Genomic DNA, 20,700 nt, shown 5'->3' with positions numbered 1-20,700 from the left:
AGAGTTTCTTTTAGCATGGAAACAGCCTTTCAAGGGACAGGTGACATCGTCAGTCAAATTCAGACCCCATGTTTTCATACCAGCAGCCCTCGAGCCAGTCCCATCTTCCATTCTAACTCCTGAGCATCTGCTTCCATCCAGGATGGGGGAATAGTTTTGCCTTTAAAAGGATGGAAAAATTGAGGTCCCCTAGAACAGCTTCAGAGTCAAACGTTTCCCTAGCAATCCAAAAGCTACTCAGAAAGGCTCTGGGACACCACCCGCTCCCCCCCATAAAGCCTGCCAATGGGGGTCTGTTGAGGAATGGGGGTCTCAACAGGGGGCCATGAGGTGAACACCAAGCATGAAGTGCTGAATTTGGGGATACCAGTCACCACCAATTGGTGAAGGCAGAACAACGATAAGAGGAGCTCCAAAAAGTATTTATCCTGCCTTTCACCTTGCACTTGAGAGCAACCAAAAGTTGATGAAGGTAAGCTCTTCTCTGTAGAACTATTTCTGCTGATAAATGAAGAAGGAACAACAGAAGAGAATATCACCATTTTGCAAGACCTAAAGAAATAACGGCTCTAGGCACTGAACGTCAATGGCCGCCAAAGCTGGCAGTCAACAGTTGATGTGGAGCTTTATAGCAGAAGCACCAGGATGATAACTCCTGAACCCAGAGATCAATCTAACATCACAGAAAACAAAACGACGAGAGGTCACAGAACCCCTGGCTTAGTGTGGCAGAAAACATGCGGCACCATGACACACATGTGCCATAAACAGAGCCTGAATCGACTCGTCTGTAGATCCACTTATAAATGGAAAACACAGGGTCAGAGTAGGGTTAGGCAACATCATGGGGATGGAGTCAGTAAAATCCAGGGTGGGAAAAGCTCTACCAGGCAAACAACTTGCTTTCAACAACCAGGACAGTGCAAAAATTAAAAAGAGACTTATGAGAGGTAGCCACCAAGTGCCAAGGAGGGACTGTATGTATATCCTGACTCAGGCAATACACTGCCAGAAAAAAGGGAGAGAGAATCAAGGAAATGTGACTAACAGCTGGATAGTTGATGATATTAAGGAATTAGTACTGATTTTTAGGTGTGATCCAAATCATTCTTTTTCAGAGACATGTAAGTGTTTCTGGATGCAATGACGTGATGCCCTGCGGGTGGGGATGGGTGTGCTGGTAACTGCTGAACACATGGGGCGGGTCCACGAGGTTCACTGTCGCATCCATTTCACCTAATACACGAGGTTAGCCAGATGGGCGACCTGGGCCTCTTTGGGTTTATAGATCACACTGGACAGCTCCCCGGCTGCTGATGCCAGTGGGAGTGAGAATGGGGGTTTCCCAATCCCGATGCAGGAGCAGCGGGCACAGGGTGGGGTGAGAAGGCCCCCAGCTGACCTGGGCTGACCGTGAAGAGCGGAAGGAACGGGGACGAGGAGAGCAGGGCCACGGACCCAGAGCCCAGGGATGGTGAAGAGTCACGGGGACACGGAAGCAGGAGACAGTCCCCCAGAGGAGGGAGGGCGAGGAGACTGGAGGGAGGGAGCACGACGACAGCCCAGCACAGGGGCAAGCACCCTCCACGCTCGCAGTCAGGGGCCCTCAGGGACCCTGGGCGGAAGGGCTTTATTCTCTCCGTTTGCAAGCGCAGAAGTTGCAGTGACTTCCCCAAGAAGCAACCGGACGCTCCAATCCAATTCCGACACTTGGCACAATCACCTCCCTCTTAGGTTGGGGAGTCAGGGCAGCTCTAGAAAAGGTGGGGGCTGGGGGTGGACGAGGCAGGGACTCAGAGCCTGAACTTCAAGGAAAGACAGATCTGCATTTGCAAATTACATCATAAAACAACACCCTTATTCTTCAGCTTGGGAACAGTGGCCTAAAACAAGCACAGTGATTTTTGCAGAGTTAAAAAAAAAAAAAAAAAAAAAAGTCAGAATAAACTCTTGGCCATCTTTTACTTCACATGATGCATGTTAGGGAGGAGGCCTTTTGCCTGATAATAAAATGGTACCAGAACCCCAGCTTTTTAGTGAAGACTTTACACCTGATGAGAAAAAAAGGGACACTATATACTGTTAGCATGCAACTAATGAGCTATTAGCAAATAAAGTTATATTGTCATACTTCCCTAATAAAGTATGAAACATTAATATAAATAAGACATAAGTAAGAATGAATCAAGAAAACAGGGATGTAGCTACCAAACTGAAGTGTTTCTAAACACATTATTAAACAGTCAATCACAGACCAGAATTTCTGAAAAAATCTAGGTTTGCTTTCCTGTGTCACTGGACCGCAAGAATCTAGCAGAATCTGTGTTGATGAACTTAGTTATTTTAAAGTCGTAAGATTCTCATTGACTTAGTGTTATCATGTTAAGTGATCAATGAAGAGTCTTAGTTTGTCACACAAATGAAGTGCCATGCCCTCTGCACTGAGGACATGGCAATTAGCAAGACGCAAGAAGAGAATACTGAAGACAGTGGCCTGCACAGCATCTGCTGGTAGTAACCCTGGCTACAGTGTAAGGGCCGGTGCAATGGCAGCCATGAACAGCAATGTCCCGCTGAGCATCAGCTCTCCTCTCAGCTGCCAGGGACCATCTGGAGAGGGACAGGACCAGCATCACTGCCCATTTGGGATGCAGCACTCAGGAGAGGAACCCTGAGGCTGAGGCAGGACGTTCTTCGGAATATCATAAACACGTGGTACAAGGGGAGAAAGATCGCAAGTGACAGAATTAAAGTTGGAAATCCACTTGCACACCAAATGCCCTTTTCAAAGCCTTCTAATTTTAAGAAGTCTACTCAAGGATACCACACCCTCAAATTGTTTTGAAAAGGTTGATGTTAACCAGTTTAGGCACTTTAAAGTTAAGTCAGGTTAGGAGGGGGAAAAACCCTCTAAAATTGGCTCTCTAACCTTTCCCGACGTCTGTATAACTTCAAAGACTGAAATGAGGGGTGAAGCTCAAGGGAATTTAGTTCTTATGCAGGATACAAAATTTAGCCCAATTAGAAAGGTCTTGAATGTTACAGCAGAGAGACTTTAACTTAAATCTGAAGGAGTCTGGACTAGTTAGCTGATCTCTGGTGTCCATGTAGCTCACATCGATACCTGAGTTTTCCGCCACGCTTGAGGAATTTTCTACTGCACTCTCCACCCCCTGTGGGAGCTGGGACCGGAAGCGGCCCCTCCGGTGGCCTGACTCCCTGAGGCCGGGGATGGAGCTCCTCATGCTCCAGGCAACCTGAAGAGGTGTGGTCAAACTCCCTGCAGGAAAGAACATTCCCTGGATAATGCATCGGCTAACACAGGAACCCCACACTGGGCTGGCATTTCATCTCCCTGCCAGTGTAGGGCAGCAGAACAAGGCGATGAAGGAAACGCTTATCTAGCCATCTAGATGCTACTAAGCACTTGGAATGTGGCTAGTGTGATGGAGGAACCAAAGTCTTCTGGGGGAAGTTAAAAATACAGATTCTCAGGCCCTATAGGTTGGGATTTTGAGCTAACAGAGAGAAGGCGGGTAGGAATCTGCATTAACAAGCTCCTCAGGTGGGTCCAATGCTGGTGGCCCAGAAACAACGCCCTGGACTTCAAGGAGGGTAAAAGTCTATGTATGAGTTCCTGGTAGAGAGTCACGCCAACCACCTAGAGACAGATGACAGGAAGGACATGGAGAAGAGCTTTTGAGTGAGCCTGGAGATCAGAGGCTCACCCCACTCACTCCCTGTGGAGCCATCCCAACTCCCAGCCTGGGGATTACATGGAGCACTGACATTGCCCTCGGTTGTGACTGATGCCCAGCTGTTTTCAGGACCATTGCCAAAGCCCCGACTCATTCCACTGACCACAGGGTCATGCCCTCCAGCTCACAGTCACCAGCCACTGCTATACTTAGGTCAGCTGCAAACATCCATGAACTCCAAAGAAGTGTCACACCCACCCAGTTCTATATGATAACCATCTTCAGGTCATCTCCAAACCGGATTCTGTTGGACCCAAACGTCTACCCTCCTCCACAACTCTCAGCACCAATTCCCCTGTGATCCACATCTCCCTTTCTCTGGCCACTGCCCATGGGGTAGGTCCTGGATCTTTCGCTGAGCTTCTCGGTTATGATCAAAGGCATTACTGTTCTCCTAGCATTTCATGTGGAAGCATTATCCTTGTTATCTCCCTTTGTTACCCCACACATTCAAGTACTCATCAAACTCTGTCTGTTCTGCCTCCTGAACATCTCTCAACTCCCTGCTTCTTTCCATGGATACTCCTGGGTCCAAGTCACTATCACTTCTTCCTCATTTGACAGCAATAAAGAACCTCTTAACCACACCCACTCTCACCTCCTCTAATCCGTCTTCACAGGTAGTCAAAAGGGTCTTGACAAGTGTAAACTCCAGAGTGTTTGTAAATCAAAATTAATAAAGAAAAAAAGAATTTTTAAAAAGTGTGACACTGCTCCAGGCCTTCCTTCAACAGTGTGTCACTGTCCTTAGGAAAAGACACACACTCTATCACGGAGAGCGAGATCCAGTGTGGACTGGTTTCTCATTCTCCCCCCCTCACTCCCTTGTGCTCACTGGCACATTAACCTTCTCGGATTCTGAAAAGCTTCAAAGCTCCTTCTTCTTCCCTCAGGACCTTCACACATGCTCTTCCTTCTTTCTGGAACCCTCTGCTTTCTGCCTTCTTTCCCAGGCTCACTCCTATCCATGCACAAATTAGACATCACTTTGTTACATGCCCTACTTCCTCAGACCAGTCTAGGTCCCATATTTTCTTCCTTAGCACTTAGCACCACTTGTATCAGTGACTGGCTTTGCAATTATCTGTTTGTGTTGGGCTTCTTGACCAACCTCCATGAGAACAAGGACTTTATTTTGTTCACATCTCTATTTCTTTCCAGTGTCACTCACAGTGACTGGAATTAAATAAACATTTATGAGTAAATGACTAAGGGAATGAATGAACGAACAAATGACTTCATTAATAAACTAACAAGGACTCAGTAATGATCTGTGAACAGAAGGGAAGCCAACAGATGGAGATATGAAACTAGATGGGCCAGTTTCTGAGATATGACTTTGTCCTCATTTATTTAGTCAATAATTAGACCAACGAAGCAAATGAGAGCAAGTAGTTCTAAGAGACAGGCCAGACTTACTCTGCAAGAGTAGAAGTAATGAAGAACACTACTCTGTACTTGAACAAAGGTTTGAAAATTCCAATTCCTGCAGATGTCAAGACTATGAACTGAAGATTGTTATAGCATAAGGAACTCAAAATTTGGACTCAGTCCTTTCCAGAGCTTGTCAGAATTGATGATGTTTGGCCATCATCAAAATGTATAGTAATTCAGGAAGTTTGAAACAGAAAACAGTTCAAGTGAAGCCAAGGGTGTAATTAGGTGAAATAATTAATATCAAGGGATCAACAGCAATATGTTACTGAGTCATTCAAACCTGATCATCAAAAATAACCTGAGCTCTAATCTCTTAGCACTGACTGTGCAAACTTGCATGCCACTTTACAGATGACAGCACAGAGGGAATTTAAGCAGCGTGTTGTGGAAAGCAAAGCTGGCTTTCAAAGCCTGGTCTCCTGACCCCAAGCCTTTCTCATTTCCAGAAACTTTCCCCTTGAACTGTTTCTCCCACCACCCAGAATAGACCTTTGGCCCTACGGAGAACTCATTTCTGGCTCGGTCCAGCCACCTTCAGTCCATCGTTTACTCATTTAATAAACCCTTATAAAATGTTTATTAAATGTTTATTTAACACGTATTAAATGTTTATTAAATGAGCCAGGTGTGTGGCAGGTGGCGGTAGAGGAGGTTAAGACCTTGCCCCTGATCTTCAAGGACAGCTCAGGTTGGTGGGAGAGGAAGAGAAAGTCCAACAGTAGAAATGAGCACAAAGAGGCAGTCGGCTCCCCAAGGCCACCATGGGCAGCGTTCTGGACGTGGCCTGGCCAACGTCACTGAGCAGAGAAGTGACCACCCCCCTGGCCCAGGCCCCACCACGGGCCCTCCGTAGACTCAGGTGGGGTCACTGTTTCAGCAGCCACATCGCCTCGGGGACTCTCACTACAGTTTGTAACCAACAAAAACCTCTGCTCTCATTCATAAGAACTACTGGTAAATTGAACTTGCAAAGTTTATCTTCTTGTTAACCTAAGCAGAGGACTTTACATTTATCCCCATTAAATCTCATCTTGTTAGTTTTGGCCCATTGATCCAAACTGCTCAAATCTCCATAATCCAGATCCTGCTGTGCCGAGTACTGTTATCTTCCTCCAGCTTTGTGTTGCCAGGAAATGTCATCGGCACACCTTTCACGGCCGCACAGAGATGACTGCCAACCCTGCGTGCCAGGACAAGGCCACAGGAGAAAGTCCCAGTCCAGCGTGGCCCGGGCCGAAAGCAAGCAATGGACTGTTACTCAGCCAACTGCCGATCTATCCACTGATAGCACCACACAGCTCCCCTGCTCTACTCTCCCCCACGAAATCCTGAGAGATGTTGTCGATTGAATGCCTTCTCAATTATTTATGTCCGTGTTTGACAATTTCGAAACGCCCTGTCTTCTGTTATTCTAGAGTGAATATTAATTAAAGTCAAGCCTTGAGAGATGCCTGGAATGATTCCAGAGAGAATAAAAGTCAATGCCAAAGTTCTTCTAGCGCAGATGCATCCGGATACAAATTCAGCGGGCCATGGACTTCCCACGGCCACCACCTTCAATCAGAGAAGGGGACAGCTTGAAAACAGAAAGCTCAGTGGGTTTGAGATGTAGGGAGTGTGATCTACTGCTATCACTTTTAATTACCCTAAACTGGTAAAACGGATGTCTAAACTGGCCGGCTTGTCCAATAAAGCATTTTGATCAAAGATGCAGTTGCACAGAGCACCTGTTTGAGAAATGGCCCAAGGGCCCGCGGGGATCAGTTAGAGTTATGGAAGTTATAAACCAGTCCCCACAGTTCCATAGGCAGACAACAACACTGTGAAAAACGCTTCTCAGGGGAAGCTTTGAGTTTCTTTAAACATTCAATTACAACTATACAAACAGGGATTTTAAGTGAACAGCATCTGAGCTCTGCACAAATTGGGGATGCTGGAAGGCAATAAAAATAGATTCCCTAAAACAACTACTTAATAAAAAGTCAGCCCTGCTCCATGAAGAATTGGTTTACCAGGGAGGAGCTGCTGAGTAGGGTTAATTAGGTGACTCTCTTTTAGTATTAGCTTTAGATTATGGCTTTTATGATTTAAGGGACTGGAGCCATCTTCAGTTTGGTTATGGTTTCTAGGCAAGTTTGTAATTAAAACAAATTCTAGTATATACTGGACAGTTGACTACCTTATATGTTAGCATTAAAAATAGCACACTGTTTATAAAATTGTAGATTTTGGGTATTGGTTGTCTCAAAGTGTGGTCCCATTTGGAATAAATGTGTAAACTTTTTTTAGGAAAAATGTTATGCTGAAATATTTTGGAGGATGCATTATTAAAATAAAAGCATTAGCATGCTTTTATTATCAAAATGTTACTTTTTACTTAGCAGGGTCTCTAAAACTGCTACAGGCAGTCTCATTACAATGAAGCTATAGAATATCACAGGAACATATTAAACACACTTCATATTATTTCTAAAATGTAGGTTAACAGTGAGGTTCAGAAGAGGGAAATAAATTGGGAAGACATGGCTTTATGTTTTTTGGCTTTGAGATTATCTTGAGAAAGGCCCAGAATTAAAAGTGAACAAATTAAGGCACTTTAAAAATGAGATTTTATACCAATTAGCCACTGTCTTGTCAGTGTGTATTATAAAAACCGCAGTAACAAAAGGACAAGGTTTTTCACAGGGAACCTGAAATGAGACCATTAAACTACCTTCCAGATGCAGGTAATCTGACGTGCTCCAGGAAATGGATTTCAAAAGTACGCCCATTATAAAGTTAAATGGAGAAGTAGGATCTAAAACTGTACATGGACTATGATATCAACCGGGAAGACAAAAGCAGCAAAGCCTTATGCATAAGGAGAAAAATTATATGAAAATTCCCCAAAACATTAATTAGGCTCGTCTCTGGTCACAGAAGTGCATTGGTTTTTGTTGGTTGGTCTGTTTGACTTTTGTTTAACCCTACAGTTTTTAATTTTCTGCACTGGACACATATTCCTTTTATAGTAAAAATACATAACTTCAGGTTTTTATCAAGCCTTTCTGGCCCTCTACCTGCAATCATTAACAACCCTCTAGAACTTTCAGGACCCATCTTCATTCACATGGGTACCCCGCTCCTCCAACAATCTGCCAATAGGAGCAATTTCAATAAGGAAACTTCTTAAATCCAAACATCAACCTTAAATTCCCAAACAGCAAATGCATTGACTTAATTTAAAAAAAAAATTCTAGGAAGTACCTAGCTTCCTTTAATGAGATATTCTCAAAACCATATGTAAACACAAAAAGGCACAAAAAATTAAGAGGCCCTACGACATTCTTACATGAAAAACCAAAAAAAGAGTACTAAATGTTTACTAAGAAAGATGCATCCAAAGCAATAAGCAGGTTTCTGTTCAGATCCCTGATTATTTAATACCTCTGTCTGAACCTCTACTTTAAGATCAAGTCACAAGGAAAATGAAAAGCAAATGATTTAACATGTACAAAAGCCGTTGATCCACTTCTTAGTGAGGGGTAAGCACGTGACAAGTACGACGTGGCAAGCTGCAGAGCCCAAAGACCAGGCTATGCTACCTTACATATATTTGTTTTGGTCATTTTTAAAATTGAGGGAGGCTGTGGTGTTAGATACCAAATGTTAGGAATGGCCTTTGATGGTCTCTCTTGCCAGATTTGCTTCCTACCCTCAAATCAAAGCGTGGCTGTAAGAAAATGACCCAAATTGTTTATATGGCGATGCTGGATTCTACGGCCCCGGGTGAAGCTGGCCCTCCCACACTGTCACTTCAGGAAGCATCAGCTCCCATTCTGAATCAAACCACACATGGGGTGTTGATCTATACCTTGAAATATAGATTACTGATTAGAAGAACTTGATTCTTCTCTGGTAGTAATCAACTAGAACATTATGGGGTCCCTCAGATCTCAGGAATCCATGGGGACTGCCATAGCCTGTAAAGGCTGACAAGAATATGAGGTGGATTTTTTTTGATTGATTGGTTTTTGTTTTTTTCCTTATGCCTTGAGGCAGACAGCAGTTTTCTGTTGGGAAGGCATAGAAAATGTGTAATAATATCCATGTGTCCTAGAAAAAAATATAATACCATTTTCTGGGAATTTATATAATTCTGTGAAAAACAAAAGGATGGATTTTTAAATAAAAAGAGAAAATAAATAGTTTATACCACTGAGGAGACAAGCTTTGAAAGATAAAATAAACTCTTGGTAGAAAGTTTCTATTCATTTGAAGCTGTTTCTCCTTTTATAACCCAGGAATTGCCAAAAGTCAATTAACCATGGAACATTGTTATTCGAACAGAACAAGAGTTGCTTAAATTCTATCCTTGAAAAATCAGGCTATGAAAAAAGAAAAAAAAGAAACATCAGAACTATGAGAAAAACTTGCTGAGTTATAAAGTTCTTCCTTAGAGTGATAACATTCTTTATTTTTCCCTTGGATAAATTTTTGAAGTTAATTCCAACCTCAAATCCAAATGTGGATTATGAATCCGTGGTTATAGTTCTGTTTCTCGAAATGCCAACTCACATTACACAGCAGTTTTCAGGCTCTGGTGTCAATTTTCTCCTATAATGCAATAAACAAGAATTAATTTGACTTACTCATTTCTTTCCAGATTTATGATGAGTTCTTTGCTTTCCAGTTGTATTCGAAAAGTCAACACTTCTGGATGATTCTGAAAGATAAACAAGAAAAGTCAGTCTGTGACTTGCCAACATCTGCTCCACTGGCCACGAGCTGAGAGAGAGGAAAATACGCTACCTCCTCGGGAACCTTCTGAGACCTCAAGCACAGGAGACCAGGGCAAAAGCTTGGAAAACCTGTTGTCCCTTCCTGACAGCACTGACAAGTCCCGCACTCCTGGCCTTTGCACTCATTTCCTTCGCATACCTTCGGGAACCCTTCTTGACCCCCTTCCCCCCAACCTCAGCTCTTTGCTCAGTCTTCCCTCTTTTGCAAAAGACACCTTCATTTCCCCTGGGGCTCATGCCAGAGTCATCCTAGTATGTTTTTCTCCCTTATCTCCTCTACCTAATCTATGCAAAAATCCTACTGATTCACCCTCCAGAATTAACTCCTACTTGTCCAGGTCTCACTTCTCTCCATCCCACTGAAAGTCAAACACAATTGTCTTCCCTGGGTCACGGCAACACCCTTCTCATCCGGGCTTCTCAGAATCTACCTTTGCCTTCTTCCCACACATTCTCCAACAGCAGCCAGAATATCTTTAAAAACATTGATCCGTTCCTGCATATAATGAGCTTGCATCAGCTTCCTGCTGCACTGATAAGATGCCAACCCCTTGATGTGGCTCCCAGTCCCCTGGGGCCTGGCCCTGGCCTCCTTCTCTGCTCTCCTCTGTTGCTCTCCTGCGCTTCAGATTTGCTTAGCACCCTCAAATCTGGGCTCCAGCCTGGCCTCGCCAGTCCCTCTGCTGCAGCTCTGGGTCTCTGCACCTGCTCTTCTCTCCTCCCAACCCTTCTACCGGGTATTGGCTTAAATGCCACTTATTCAAAGACACCGCCTCTCACTCCCCAACTGAATCATGCCCTCCTCCAAGTTATTCTTCTTTCCAGCCTCCTGCCCTTTTCCTCCATGATACTTCTCACTAGCAATAATTCATTGTATTCATCTGTGGATCTTCTTGCTTATCATGTCTCCCAGACAGGTCCACTAGCTCACAAGGACACGGCCATACCTAATTCGCCCTCGTGTCCACCAAGGCACCAGGCGGATAATTGAAGCTCATTAACATTTGGTGAATGAAGGACTCAATCAATGAAGAGTGAGAACAGCTCTACCAACCTCTTCTCCCTCCTGCCAGGCAGACACGCTCCTCCCCCTCCTCTCCTCTGGGCCCCAGTGAAACCCAGACCCTGTGTGACCATCTGCCTGTGGGTAGCAGGCACCTGTTTTCTATGTTCTGCCCAAGAAACCCCAACAGGTTTCATGCCCTGACCTAAGTACACAGCACTACAGCAGTGTCCTACACGTACCCCAGGTTCTTTCCCCCACAACCAGGATGGCCAAGTATGCCACTTTCCTCCTTGCTGAATCCAGCTCAGGGATTTGGAGTCCGAACCCAAACAAATCTACTTGCCATCCCAAACCTATTACAGAAAGCCCCTCCCTCTCTTCCCCTCATCCCGTGCATGCCTCAAGGATTCTGGGGACCATACTCAGGTGTCCCCCCTTTCCCAGGACAGTGGGTCTCAAATGGGGGGTTCCTATATCCATGGTGTATTTCACTTGGATCTGAGAGTTCTGAGAATTTCAAAGTTTTACGAACACTGTGCTTTCATTTGTTGACCCTCTGAGACAGGTCACCTGCCATCATCAGTCCCTGAACCAGTTCACCAGGGATCCTCGGTCAGTGAGGAACCTGGGAGTGCTCCCTGACAGTGCAGACTGACGAGGGAGGCACAGAGGAGGGGTTGATTCAGAAATGATGCAGGCAAACCAAGAGAGGCCAAATGCCATCTCAGCCCAGCACGTAAATCAAAGGTTTCTCAGCAGCTTGGAGAGACGAATAGTGTCATCACACGAAGGGGCACAGCAAACTCAGAAGGACCTGCCCCGTGCCAGTCAGCACTACCTTCATGCTGCAAGTTGTGATTCAGTTTTGTTGAAACATATCATAACCACAACAAAGCCGTGTTCCTAACTCTAGCTGTATTGGCTTTGTCTGCCCTGGCTTCGTAAGTTCTTTTGGTTTTATGCTTGTAAGAGAGCTATGCAAGAGTTTATCCATAGCTTTATTATATATATATACACATATAAACCTATATATAGGTTTATGTACAGCTATCTAATATTCCATATTTGAACAGCACTATTATAATTCCAAAGTTCAAGAGACTAAGTTCCAAATATCCAACATTTAATTAATTAATTAAAAGGAAACAAAATTTAAACCAGAAACACAACTTAAGGTCACATGAGTTTGGAGCCAATGCTGATACATATGTTAATTAATGCCATATCACTGGGGTGGTGTTTTAGTTTGTTAAGCTGCTCAAAGCAGGTACAATAAAATGGACTGGTTTTTAACAATGGGGAATTATCAGCTGAGAAGCTTATCGTTCCAAGGCTGTGAAAATGTCCAAGTCAAAGCATCATCAAGATGATGCTTTCTTCCTGAAGACCGGCTGCTGGTGACCCTGGGCTCCTCTGTCACATGACAAGGCACATGGTGGTGTCTCCTGCTCTCGCCCTTCTCCTCCAGGTGTCACTGCTTTCAGCTTCTTGTTTCCGTGGCTTCCTCTCTCCTCTCTCTCTATTCATCCTGTTTATAAAGGACTCCAGTAAGAGGATTAAGACCCACCCTGGGCCATGACTTAACTGAAGCTACCTAATCCAAAGGTCCTACTTATAATAGGTTCACACCCACAGGAATGGATTCGCTTTAAGAACACGATCTTCTGGGGTACATACAGCACTCACCCCTACAGGTGGAATCATAAAAAGATGAAAAACTATTCAATTTACTTTAAGGGCAGCACTTTGTGCATCATCTTACAGTCTTATTAGGCGCAATATGGTAGCACTTAGCCACATATGGCTATATAAATTTAAATTAATAACAACAAAAGAAAATTTAAAAAACCAATTCCTCAGTCACACTAGTTGATTTCAAGACTCCATAACTAATTGTGGCTACTGGCTACCACTATTGGACATCCATCTCCATAGAGAATTCTATTGGACAGCTCTGAATCAGTGATAAAACCCTAAAACTTTACATCAACTGCTGCCTGAGTAACAGATGATTCTAAATATTGGTGACTCCAGGGGACAAAATTAGGGGCAACCCAGTTATTTTTTTATGTGCTTTTAGGAGGCTCTTCTCAATTTCAATAGACGGATGATATGATTTTAAGTAGCTGTTTAAGGTTAGGCATTAAATTAGCAATTTTCCACACACATGAAATGCTTATGCATATTTTGGGGATTTAAAAGGATCTTGTTTTTTATGAACTCATTTTAGCAAATGACTGTACAAACATCTAATCCTGTGAAAAGCACACTTTTTAATTTATACATTTTGACACTGAGATTTATTTTAAAATGTGTAGATTTCTGAGTATTTACTGAAGTTTTGAAATTACTATTACTATTCCTATGCTACATAATGTTAAACATACATCACTTCTTTTGATTGTAATATAGTGTATAAAAGTGTTTCTAAGCATTGTATTTGGTTTAGGGTTTGTCACAGGGACATTTGCCTAAATTTGTTTTTATTTTCTGAAGATTGGATTTAATTACAAACACTTACATAATGTTCTCTCCAGGATTTACAATTTGTACTCGTTAATTATGTCCCAGAAAAACAAGATTATTAATTGTGTCTACAACAAATTATTAGAAGAAAAACTCATCTCAATAGTCTGCCAAGAGACGTACAAACAGCATAAGTATGTATGGGGTGTGTGTGTGTGTGTGAGTGTGTGGTTATATACATATATATGTGTGTGTGTATATATATATCTGGTTATTTTATATGTGTGTGTGTGTGTGTATAAAAATAGCTTAGGTATTTTAATTGCAAATCGTGCTCGCCTAAGAAATCACCATAACAATTACATTTGTGAATGAAAATAACTTGCAGCACCTTTTACACCCCAAAGAATAGAACCAGTTTAAAATTAACATTTGTGTGACTTCCACAACGTACCTGCAGAAGCCCTTACAACACTCCCAAGTCAACATTCAGAGAGTCCCTTTTCCCTACAGGGAGGCGAGAAGGTCTTCATCTGTGTGTTTTAGTAGAGATCTGAATGGTACAGGAGGGATCGATGTAGTAGGAGGACAGAGAGCTATTTTAATTTAAAGCCACTAATTGCATTAGATTCCTTAGTTTAAAAGCATGAATTCATTCCATTATCTTTCGATTGTTATATGGTGGAGGTTGGAGGTAATGAACATTTACTGCTTAAATACAGCATTCCCTTCCTTAAAAAACAATATATTGATTACTCTAATGGAACTGTGTCCCTTTATTAAATGCCTAAAGAACTGCATCTGCTGTATAAATCAATTAAATGCTAATCAATAGTCCAGAAATGTTTTGGCCACAGTCATCATTCTATTTTTAAATTGGAAAGTAGAGCCCAAAGCATATATAAAATGTGTGAGGACACTTTAAAAACCAACACTAAAAAATCACCAGGATATTTACCACTCAACAGGCAGAATATTACCAGAAACTTAAAAGCCCCTCACCCCAGTTTCATAATTACATCCCCTTACTACCCACCAGCAGTAACCAATATGCTGAATTTTCTGTGAATCCTTATCTTGATTTTCTTTATAGTTTTATGCCAGTGCAAACAAAATGCTATTCAGTTCCACACGGGTTTGAACCTTATATAAATGGCCTCCTGCTCTGTACATTCTGCTCTAATTGGTTTCTTTCACTCAACTCTATGTTGGTTAGATTCACCCATGTGACATGTAGCCATAATTCATTTATTTTCATTGCCACGTAGGGTTCTACCATAGGAATAATTTATGTACCCATTCTCCCAGAGTGAGGCATTCATGTTTTACTCTGATTCTCCACCTCTATGCTTCCCGAGTATACTGCTATAAACACCATGTGTGTGTGTGTGTGCCCCTGCCACACGTGTGCAAGTTTCCCTGAGAATATCTGGCAGGCTCTCTGGCTGGTGGGGTTTGCACGTGTTCAGATTTACTAGGATCTTTAAACTGCTGTCCAAAGTGCAACCTGTTTACCCTCCCTATTAGTGAGGAAATGGTCCCATGGCTCTAAATCTTTGCCAACACTGGGAAAAAAAATTAAGTCAGAAAATATTAATCTGCTGAGTGTGAAATTGGATCTTACTGAGGTTTTAATTTGTATTTATGTTGTTGGTAATGTTTCTGTTATGTTTTACGTTTATGGAACATTTGATTTCCTTTTCTGTGAAATAGTGCTCATGCTTTTGGACCGTTTTTCTTCTCTTTCTCCTCCTTCTTATTGTTAATTTGTAGTTCTTGCTATATTCTGAATACTATTTTTTCATCAGTAAGGTGTGTCACAATATTTTCTCTCGGTTTGTAGCTTGTCTTTTCACCTTCTTTAGGATGTGTTTTGGTGAACAGAAGTTCCTAATTTTAATGAAGCCCTTCACCGTTTAAGCTTTTTGTGCCTCATTTGGGAAATTCCTCTCCACTCCAAGGTAAAACGATTGCCCACATTGTCTTCTAAACATTTTATAGTTTTGCCTTTCACGTTTAAGTCTTTATTCCATGCCGACTTGATTTTTGTGCCTACTATAAATTAGGGGTCCAATTTTACTTTTAAAAATGTGGTTAACCAATTGTTCCAGAACCAGTTACTTAAAAAAAAATTGTCCTTTCTCTATTTAACTGCAACGGCACGTGGAGGTCTATTTCTGCACAGATATTTCTCGTCTATCCTTGTACCACACCACACGGAGTTCATTACTAGCTTTATTCTGAGACCTGCTATTTGCCATGGCAAGCCTTCTCGCCTTTGCCATTTAAGGCAGAGTGTTGCTCTGTTGCCTTTCTGGCTTCTGTGTCAGCTTCAGGCTCCGATGACAAGCGATCATCTTATTTCTGTGGCCTGGATCTTTTCCTTTGGTGTTGAGCAGCATCACTATTACATGTCCAGGTATGAATGTCTTTTTATTTGTCCTCCTCGGGAGAAAGGAGTGCTTCCTTACTCTCTGTTCTTTCGGGTAGCTTTAATTCTCCTCCACCTGGAGAGACCTGCAGTGCTCAGCAGCGGACAGCAGGTTGGAGAGAACTGGCAGGTGGTGCTCCGGGGTTGAAGGCTGTGCAGGCAGGGGAGGCTAAAGGTCAAGGGGCAGGGTACCGCGATGGACACAGGGTATCATTCACCTGGCTGAGTGGAGCCAGCTGGGTGCTAACCAATAAGGTACCATAGCCAGGGAGAAAGGAAAGGGGGCTGTGGAATGCACGGCCCAGAGACCACTTCCTTTGGGGGTGAGGAGCAGGAGAAAAGGCCAGAGTTGTGCACAGAGGCAATCATTGGATGTGGAGGTAAGCTACCCTCAACCAAGGGGACAGGGAACGAGGCATGTCATGGAAATGTTCACAGCTTCCTGGTTCCCCCAGAATCACAAGGAAGAATTTTTTGTTTCTGTTAGCTTTAAAAGACAGGCAAATTGATGCATTTTTCTTATGGTACCAATTCTTAAATCAGTCTAAGGCACTGATTTTTACTGATACCCACACCTGCCCATACACATGTAGATGCAGTATGTACAGACACACATGTACGCGGACTGGGATGTAACCTCTTTCCACTGGTAACACAGGTTTTCATGAAACAGCCCTTGCTGCTTTTATCTGCACTGCGCTCCTAACTCCATCCCAGACTCAGATATGTCCCTGGCTGGGGAGTTTGGGCCAGGAGACAAATCCCAAGGGCTGAAGTTCTGCTCCTGGGCACAGCTGATCAGACAGACCCTCTCCCCGCAGCACACACGCTCTCCCAGAGGCACATCCCGTCCTCGGAAGACGAGGTCTTGGCAGGCATCCTACATGGTTTTCCCAGGCAATCTGCAAAGAAGGCGCCGGCCGGGACCCTTCGCCCACCTCCCGGTGCACCCTCCGCTCTCAGAGGTTTCACCACAACGCACGGGGCCAGGACATCCTTGTCAACCAGAAGCATAAACCGATGTTATAAAAATTGCTTTTTGATTACGTACGGTTTTTTCTTCTTGGCATTATCCTCATTTTACTGCCCTCCTTTAATCTGTATTATTGCAAGGACAACCCAAACATGAACTTAAGTCATCTCACCCACAATGGATGCAAAAATATCTCAAGTATATAGAAGTAGCTTTTCACAGATGCAGGAATGTTTATGATTTTTTTCTGATGGATGGAATGACGCAGAGCATTATCTTCTTGGGGTTGTGATGTCCATAAAGAACAGCCAATTTTCAACTCCTTAGAAATGTAGGACAATGATCATGACCTTGAAATCACTGTCATGTTAAAGTGGCAGCAGGGTTGGCAAGAAGGAAGGGAAATACCGTTTAAATAAAAAAAGGATTTGGTCAATAGCCAAATTCACTCCTATCAACTCCCAAGTTATCCTTTCAAAGGCTGTGGTCAGTTCTGAGCCAAAGTCATTCATCTCAACCATCGATACTGGAAGCTCAGAAGGATTTAATTTTTCAAGCAGAGCAACAATATTAAAATATTGCATTCAAGGGATCTCTTAAATAATAAGATCCCACTCCAGCACTAAATATGCTTCTGACTGCAGACTTGGCATTCACAGGGCACAAGGGAGTCATTTATTTCTACGCCTATTTAGAGGCAATCTTGATTACCTCTTTAATATTAGTGCGCTAGTTCCACTGCCTGGAAGACAGGCACATCGTGGAATTTAGGGAGGACAGAACTGAATTAACTTCAGTAAAACACAGTAAGGAATAAAGGTGCTGCGGCAGCAGAAAGGGGTGCCCCTGGTTTGGGACCTTTCAGTTATTATATAAATGAAAACATTTATTCATGAGCTATTAATTTTTTTCGGATACAAAATTGACATCAGCAAACAATTTGTTACGATGTGCAGAACAGCACAAAATTATCCTTAGGTAAAACGGCTTTTGAAAGACACATTATAGTTTTGTTTCTGCCTTTAAACATTAGATTCATTAGAGTATGGAATCTTCTGACTATTTCTGTGGCATAACAGATTGTACAATTCTCCCTTCCTTCCTTGAAAAGGAACCACCTCACCACCTTTGGCACGTTTAATGCTCTTGGCTCAAGCTCTTTTTCCTACCTGGTGATTCTGGAATAATCCCCTATGCTTAAAATTTGTAGCCAACACTTTAGATTATGATAGCTAGAGCCAGCGCATCTTGAAGCCTCATTCATTCATCGAAATGGTTCTAGTCTCCCCCCTGAATCCAGTCATAACAGCGGTGAGGGGCTCCCACACCACAGCATCCCAGCTCTCCAAGAGCTTGGGTCCGTCTGAGAACGATGCAGACTCTAAAGCAGACGTCAGTCTGCCCCCTCCCAGGGCTTACTGTTGGTTTAAGAGGCAAATGACAGCATGATTTACGTCAGAATCCAGACCCCTCCAAAAGTCATGTTCCAGTCCTAACTCCAGGAGCTGTGATCGTGAACTTATTGTGAATAGGGTCTTTGAAGATGCTATTAGTTAAAATGAGGCCAAACTGGATGCGAGTGTTGCCCTAATCCAGTGTGGTGGGTGTCCTTCAAGGAAAGGAAACGTGGGCACACGGAGAGATGGAGAGACGGCCAATGACAGAGCAGAGAGGAGTGATGTGGCCAAGGGACACCAGGGACTGCCGGCCACCCTCCCGAAGCCAGGGGAGAGGCATGGAAGGGATTATCCCTTTTGAGAGAAAGCATGACATCTTGATTTCAGTTGTCGAGACTCCAGAATGGGGAGAGAATAAATTCCTGCTGTTTGAGCTGACTAGTCTGGGGTACTTTGTTGCAGCAGCCTCAGCCAACTAAGACAACGTAACAGAAAGCAATCCAGAAAATGCTATGAGGTGGGTTCCTCAAACTCAACACATTTAAAGTGGAATTTTGTATGTTACCACCGCTTCTACCATCTTTTACAAAAGGGAGGTTGGAGAAAAATCTGCCCTAGCTCTCCACCAGATCATCCCAGGTTAGCACTGCCCTTTCTTAGAGCCTTCCCAAGGCGACCCTTTGTCCTTAGAATAAAACCGTGGCCTTCACCTCAACAGCCTCTGCTTGGGCTCTTCTCCCGCTCACTCGCTAAGCTCCCAACGGACACACTTTTGGGCCAGCCAAGCTCTGACCTGCTTCAGGGTCTCTGTGCCTGCCTCCACCTGAGACATCCTTCCTAGGCTCTTTGGGTAGCGTGACCTTCGGGTCCAGTCTGGATGTTGTCCTGCCCCCGCCAACCATCTTCAGCCATTTGTTCTCCCAGCACCCAGTTCTTTCCCTTCCTAGCATAGAGCATCCCGTTATTTCTTACTTGCATTTTTGTTTTACTGGTTTGCTGCCTATCCTCCCTCATGAAACATAAATGTCACAAGTGCATTGCAGCAGGTCTAATAGCATCCCCCCCAAATTCACATCCATCCAGAACCTCAGATTGCGACTGTATGTGGAAATAGGGTGTTCGCACACTTGTCTGAGGATAACAGGTGGGACTAGATAGAAATTACCCACGAGCGCACGCTCCTGCCTTGCTTCCAGCACCCTTCTCCCTCCAAAGGGAGTGTCTTAGACCTTAGTACCAAGGAGCTCAGTGTCTTAGACCTTAGTACCAAGGACTGTGTCTTAGACCTTAGTGCCAAGGAGCCCAGCACAGGTCAGAGGGGCACAGAGAGGCGAGGCGGAGGCCGCTGGGGAGCAAAAGGACTTTGGGATAAGATGTAAACCTGGGGATGGGGAACTCGGGGAGAGTCAGGATAGGAGGCATTTTAAGACATTAATGTTCTCAAATGTCCCCTAGGCCTGGGGACTGGACCCTGGCCCAGGGAGGAACCTGGTGACCCAGGACTGGACAGCATGGCGACACTTTGTGGCTGAGTGAGGTCGAGCTGACCCCAGACCCCACCAGGTGACCATCCTTGTCTTCAGACTTCTGCTCATCAGCCCATCCCTCTTCTGTCTCCAGGCACCTGTCAGCAGGAAGGAGAGACCAACTTTCCCCCTGCCTGCCAGTCACCCCCTGCCCCAGCCGACAGCTCAGGAGCAGGCCCAGGTGAGGCAGCAGGTGCCCAGTGGAAAAGGCGGGGCCTCTCATCAGCACACCTGAGGGACTCGGCAGGGCCATCTGCAGCCACACGCCAAGCTCCCTCCCTACCCGCACAGGCACCAGCGCTATGACGGTGACAAAACACCATTTCACTCATTAAATATTGCTATCTACCCAAACAGTACCCCTTTTATGCTTTTTGTATTTTTATAAAAATGAAAATACGTCAGGCTTTTTGAAAAGCCAAGTTTTCATAAAGGAATGTTACGTATTCATTGAAAGCCAGTCCTTGGCAAGACGGCTGAGAGCAACTCCGCTCATCTGCTTCCCGCATATGGGGAAGAAGATCCAATGCAAAACAGGCATGAAGTATCACAGAAGGTGACAGAAGGTTCTAGAGGACCCATGAGAATGCAACAAAAAATATGTGAATGCAATTCATTTCAGTGGGAAATATTCTGCAAGTAATACTTTCTATGGTTTGCTTACTGATATAATCAGGGATATTAAAATAGTATAAAATAGTACCGTGCATTGCTTTTTTGGAACGGTCTCCCTTGCTTTATGAGACACAGCCATAAAATAACATGTGTTGTTAACTAGAAAGCTTGGTTTCCAACTCCAAGTTCATTTATCTAACTAATTTGATGTCTGGAAACGTTCACATATCATTTTTTTCCCTACAACACCATTTTCAAAACTGTCAGTCAAATGAAGTTAGCAGCTTCAGTTATGAGTGTGCTTGCGTGC

At 43.8% G+C, this 20,700-nt stretch overlaps 1 protein-coding gene across 3 annotated transcripts in view; it reads right to left on the bottom strand.

Annotated features, from left to right (window-relative positions):
- The window catches only part of ADAM12 (ADAM metallopeptidase domain 12), a 353,203-nt gene that overhangs the window by 248,143 nt on the left and 84,360 nt on the right, over positions 1 to 20,700 (bottom strand). For all 3 annotated transcript variants that reach the window (XR_005211989.1, XM_037805049.1, XM_037805050.1), the window contains exon 3: positions 9,827 to 9,900. Coding sequence is in view for 2 of the 3 variants with exons in the window: in XM_037805049.1 (XP_037660977.1) it covers positions 9,827 to 9,900 (74 nt within the window). In the remaining variant the exon portion in view is untranslated. The remainder of the gene's footprint in view (positions 1 to 9,826; positions 9,901 to 20,700) is intronic.

The sequence above is a fragment of the Choloepus didactylus genome, chromosome 15, assembly GCF_015220235.1.
Source record: "Choloepus didactylus isolate mChoDid1 chromosome 15, mChoDid1.pri, whole genome shotgun sequence".
Lineage (NCBI taxonomy): Eukaryota > Metazoa > Chordata > Mammalia > Pilosa > Megalonychidae > Choloepus > Choloepus didactylus.
Note: the sequence above shows the minus strand (reverse complement) of the source record. Positions and strands in the feature narration are given on the sequence as shown.